Source organism: Gallinula chloropus, assembly GCF_964237585.1.
Source record: "Gallinula chloropus genome assembly, chromosome: 6".
Classification (NCBI taxonomy): domain Eukaryota; kingdom Metazoa; phylum Chordata; class Aves; order Gruiformes; family Rallidae; genus Gallinula; species Gallinula chloropus.
Genome location: NC_140091.1, coordinates 2576562 through 2582020, shown reverse-complemented (window position 1 = coordinate 2582020; position 5459 = coordinate 2576562). Strand labels below are relative to the sequence as shown.

The 5459-nt window shown below is 59.8% G+C and overlaps 1 protein-coding gene across 1 annotated transcript; it reads left to right on the top strand.

Annotated features, from left to right (window-relative positions):
* The first annotated feature begins 3165 nt into the window (after nucleotides 1-3165).
* FOXD3 (forkhead box D3) lies at nucleotides 3166-5091 on the top strand. Its single transcript, XM_084266508.1, has one exon. The coding sequence runs from the start codon at nucleotides 3741-3743 to the stop codon at nucleotides 4947-4949; it is 1209 nt and encodes a 402-aa protein (XP_084122634.1). The 5' UTR covers nucleotides 3166-3740; the 3' UTR covers nucleotides 4950-5091.
* The last annotated feature ends 368 nt before the right edge of the window (nucleotides 5092-5459 follow it).

Below are 5459 nucleotides of genomic sequence, written 5' to 3'. Positions count from 1 at the left end.
TTCAATGGGAAGTCCTCTTTTTAAGAGCCTTCATTTATTTATTTTTAAATAAATAAAGAAGTGGGGGGGGAGCGGCTTCGGCTCGGGACCCCCCGTTCTCCTCGCGGCGAATGAAAAGCACAATTTTCGAGAGAAAAGCTCGTTTTGATTAAATCTGACATGCTGCTGATAACTCCATGCTAATGTGAAATAATTAACATAATAGCCATAATTAAAAGCACGCTAACAATGCCATAAATTTATCACACAATTTTACTAGCTTTCTGCCCCTAACTGCTCTCTCATCGTTAATTAAACGTGTTGCCTTTTACAGAATGGATGTTTATACATTTCCAATACAAATAAATCCGAAACCGTTTTGGAAACACGACCAATTTCGTTTTACACTGAGGTCTGCCGGCTTTCCAGGCGATTTATTGCAATTTAAAAGAAAAAAAAAGAAAAATAAAAAGAAAGAAAAAGGAAAACCCCACGTGCAAATAGAGGCCTTTTTTAAAAAATAAAGAAAGAAAACAAAAAAAGGATATATATTTGAAAATCTGCATTTTTAGCCAGGCCGAGCCGGGGGGGGGGGTCCAGGCCCCGGTACCGGCGGGTGTGCCCGGCCCCGGCCGCCCCGCAGGTCCGGCCTCGGCGCTCGCCCCGCTCCGGCCACGGCCGAGGGATGTTTGTGTGTGTCCCCCCTCCTTGGGTGTGTTTATTTTACGGGGATTTCTCACCCGCAGCCCCTCTCCTGCGACCCCCTTTCCTCCCCCCACACGTTTAAAACGAACCACAATGCTGGTTTAATCCAGGTCAGGTCAACGATTTATATAACTCATTAGTGAAAGTAATAGGTTTAAGGAGATGAAAGGGGACACCTTCGGTTTCTCCTTCCTTTAAAACGATTACAGAAGCAGAAATTGCCCCAGCCCTGCCTTTCCTCCTCAATCCCCCACCCCACCCCCGAGGCTCAGCCTCTGGATTTATTTTTAACTCGCTTCGCAGCCTGGATCTCGCTTTGCCATATTAGAATCAAATTGAGTTGTAATTAATTTCTCCCTCTCTATCATAACTTACTCCATCCTCCCTTTCCCCGGTGCTTGCCGTGTCTCTATTTGACTCCGTATCGATCCGGACGATACAGTTTGTTTTTCTCCTGTTGCTAAATCTATCTGTCTATATGGGCGCCCACTTTCTATTTCTGGCGGTGTCATTATTGGGGGTTTCCACCTCCGCATAGGCCGCTTTAATTATTTTATCCCTTTGCAGGGCGCAGCCCCTGCTCCTGCTCACGTCCAGCTCTTGAACTTTGGTGGGTTCGGGGGCTCCCGGGATATTTTGGGGCAAGTTTCCTGGGTTTTTTTAATTTAATAATTTTTTTTTTTAGGAAAGCTTTTCTCCCTCCCCACTGCGCCCGGGTGGCTGGTAAATACTTTCCGTGGGGTTGAGCTCCTAAATACTTTCCTAAAGTTCGTCACCTCAAAGCCCTGGGAACCGCAGCAGCGCCCCCGGCCCGCGGAGGGGCGCGGAGGGGTGCGGAGGGGCGCGGAGTGGGACAGCCCCGCCGGGCCGGGCCGCTCAGCCAGCAGCCGTGATTGAACACGGGATTAACACAATAGAGCCCTAATCGAGGGGAAACGTTTCTTTTCACGCTAAGCACCGTAATTAATGGCATGAATCAATTAATTTGACTTTTATTGTGTCGAAGGAAAGCGCAACAAATGAAACAGGGGGCTGCGGAGTTGGTCTTCCCCCCTCCACCACCCCCAATCCTCACCCCTCCCTTTTCCCGGGATGAGCCTTTGGGATGCAGCGGGGCGGCAGCGCGAGTGTGAGTGCGCGCAGAGGTATCTGAGTGTGAGTACAGGTGCGAGCGGTGCGCGGGCGCGGAGGCCGGGGTCACGGTCCGTGGGGCGCGGACATCCGCCGGGAAACGCGTGAAAACGGAGCGGAGGGGGGAAGGGATGGACGGGAACGGATGGGACACCCCGCGGGGTGCCGGGACGTCACCCCGAAGGCTCCGCAGCCGGAGCGGCCCGTCGGGGCCGGGCAGAAGCTCTCCGGGAGGCCGGGACACCGACACTCACGAGGCTCCGATGGACTTTAGGGGAGGGGGTAGGGAACTATTTGCCTTCCCTACAGCAGAACCGCTCGTGGGAAACCGTTGGCTCCGAGGGCATTTCCCTAATTTAATTGTATTTACCGAAACCCGGCAACACGTACAACGACAAGGGCATCGGCGCTACGAATTAAAAAGCAAAGTCCCGGGAGCCACCCACGGCCGAGGTCCCGGGAGGGGGGGTTCCTTCTCCTGGGCGCAACGGGGCAGGGGTGGGCAGCCGGACCCCCTCCCGCCCCGCCGGGCGCCTCTCCCCGGGCCGGGGCTTACCTGGGGCCGCGTCAATACGGTCCTCACATTCACACACACTCCCTCATTTCCTACTTTTTCATATGCTAACGCCCGCAACGATTAAGTCGTTAACACCTCTGGAAGGAGGAAAAATAAAGAAAAAAAAAAAAAAAGGAAAAAGAAAAAAGAGAAAAAAAGAGGAAAAAAAAGGACCGGCTAAAAGCTTCTTTATTTATCATTTCCCTTTGTTATTTTACGTCTTTTTATTTCTCTCTGCAACTAACCTAATAGATTAATCAATAGCCATTCTCTGATCTTCCGTTCCCAGCTGGTGCTGCTGTTGGAAAGAGGAAAAAAAAATGGAAAAAAGTAAAAAAAAAAAAAGCAAAGAAACGCACGGAAAAGTGACTTCAGAGCCCAAACTCGGTGGTTTTAAGCGCTGTCAGGGCCCCGCATCCGCTGAGCCTGCGCTCGGCCCGGGCGGCCGCTTGCCGAGCGCACCGCGGCGGCCTCCGGGCCCTTCGCACCGAGAGCGGCGGTGGCGGCAGCAGCAGCGGGAACTTTTCCGCGCCGGGCCGCGGGGGGCAGCGGGTCCCGGTGCCCCGAGGGTCCCGGCGGGGCTTGCCGGGCGGCAGGGTCCCGGCGGGGCGGGTGGCCCGACGGGGCGGGCGGGCCGAGCGGAGCCGGCGCTGCTCTTTGTTGACAGTCCATGAAACAACTCGAGTTTTGCATGACTTCACAGCGGGGCGCCTGACGTCACGCGGTCACGTGGCGCCGCCTCCGAGTATATCTTTAACGGGAAAGTAATCTATCAGGCAGTCCGGACCGCCGCGCTTCCAAAGTGGCGAGAGAGGCCCCGCGACGCCCCGGCCTCCTGCCCCCGCCCCGCCCGGCCGCCGGGAGCTCCGTCCCCTCCCTCCGCCAAGGGGGGGGAGAAAAAAAAAAAGCCCAGGAAAGAGGAGGAAAAAAACCCAAAGCAAAGCAAAGCCGAGGGCGGCGGAGCGGTGCGCGGCGAGGCCGCGGCCGCGGAGCAGAGCGGTGGAGCGGCGGGTGCCCGCGGAGCCGCGGCGGCGGCCCCATGCCCGGCGCCCGCGGGCGCTCATCGCGGCGGGCGGGATCCAGCGTCGCCGCCTGATCCCCGATGCCCGGCGGCGGGAGCGGGGCGTGCAGCCGGAGGTGACCGGGCGGCCAGGGCAGCCCCGCGCCGCGGGACGCCGCGGACGGGAGAGGAGCGGGCGCGGCCGCCCCATGCCCCGCGGGGACGGCGCCGCGGGGGGCAGCCGGGCCGCTCGGGTCTAGCCCCAGGGGCCGGTCGGAGGAGCGGCGGGAGGGGGGCGCGGGGGGAGCCCGCCGCGCCGCCGGGTGCGGGCGGGAGGCCCCGCCGCCGCGCCCCGTCCGCCGAGCGGGGATGACCCTGTCGGGCGGCGGCAGCGCCAGCGACATGTCCGGCCCTACCGTCCCGGCGGCCGAGGATGTGGATATCGACGTGGTGGGCGAGGGCGACGACGGGCTGGGCAAGGACAGCGACGGCGAGGCCGGCAGCCCCGCCGCCCTGCCGCGCCTGCCGCTGGACGAGGCGGCGGAGCTGGCGCTGCCCGCGGAGGCGGGCGCGGAGAGCGGCAGCAGCGGCAGCGGCAGCCCGGCCGAGGTGGCCCCGGGCGGCGCGACCGAGGGCGGCAAGGGGGGCGGCGAGGAGGGGGCGAGCGGCGGCGGCGGCGCGGCGGCGGCGGGGCAGAGCAAGCCCAAGAGCAGCCTGGTGAAGCCTCCCTACTCCTACATCGCCCTGATCACCATGGCCATCCTGCAGAGCCCGCAGAAGAAGCTGACGCTCAGCGGCATCTGCGAGTTCATCAGCAACCGCTTCCCCTACTACCGGGAGAAGTTCCCCGCCTGGCAGAACAGCATCCGCCACAACCTCTCCCTCAACGACTGCTTCGTCAAGATCCCCCGGGAGCCCGGCAACCCGGGCAAGGGCAACTACTGGACGCTGGACCCGCAGTCCGAGGACATGTTCGACAACGGGAGCTTCCTCCGCCGCAGGAAGCGCTTCAAGCGGCACCAGCAGGAGCACCTGCGGGACCAGACGGCGTTGATGATGCAGGGCTTCGGCGCCTACGGCCTCGCCGGCCCCTACGGCCGCCCCTACGGGCTGCACCCCGGCGCCTACACGCACCCCGCGGCCGCCGCCGCCGCGCTGCAGTACCCCTACATCCCCCCCGTGGGGCCCATGCTGCCGCCAGCCGTGCCGCTGCTGCCGTCCAGCGAGCTGAGCCGCAAAGCCTTCAACTCCCAGCTCAGCCCCAGCCTCCAGCTGCAGCTCAACAGCCTGGGAGCCGCCGGCTCCATCGTCAAGTCGGAGCCCAGCAGCCGCCCCTCTTTCAGCATCGAGAACATCATCGGCGTCCCGGCCGCCAGCTCGGCCGCCAGCGCCCAGACTTTCCTGCGGCCGCCCGTCACCGTGCAGTCGGCCCTGATGGCCCACCAGCCGCTGGCGCTGGCCAGGACCACCGCCGCCATCGCCCCCATCCTCAGCGTGCCTACCAACATCATCGCCGGGCAGTTCCTGCAGCCAGCAGCCCCCGCCGCCGCCGTGCAGGCCAAGTGGCCGGCGCAGTAGCCCTGGGGAGTTCCCGCAGCCCAGCCGCCGCCGGCCGCCCCCTCGGGGCTCCGCAGCCGCCCTTTGCCCGGGCTCCGAGCAGCGGGCATCGGCCACCCGCCGCCGCTTGTACATATTTGTATCAAAAATCACTGACGTTGCTTTCGGGGTTTTTATTTTTCTAAAGAGGCGAAATGACGGTCGCGATTAGGAGCTGCGAACTTTCACTTTTTTTGAAGGTTCCGGCGCTCCGGAGCGGTTTTATCCGAAATAAACGTACAAATGAGAAAAAAAAAATGTATAAAAAAAAATAAGCGGGGGAAATTTTAAATATTAAACGAAAAACAACGAAATCAGAATTTTGGAGAAGAAAAAAAAAAACAAAGGAGGAAAACGCTGTCATTCTATTATAGAAGTCTGTTTATATATGAATGAATATATGTATTCTAAATGTTATCCCTTCGTGTTGTACACAACTTTGTAAATAAATTTTTAAAACGCTCTGCCCGTGTCTGTGTGAGAGGCGTATCT

Coding starts and splice junctions, on each gene's coding strand:
- FOXD3 (XM_084266508.1), top strand. CDS start 3,741: ATGACCCTGTCGGGCGGCGGCAGCGCCAGCGACATGTCCGGCCCTACC.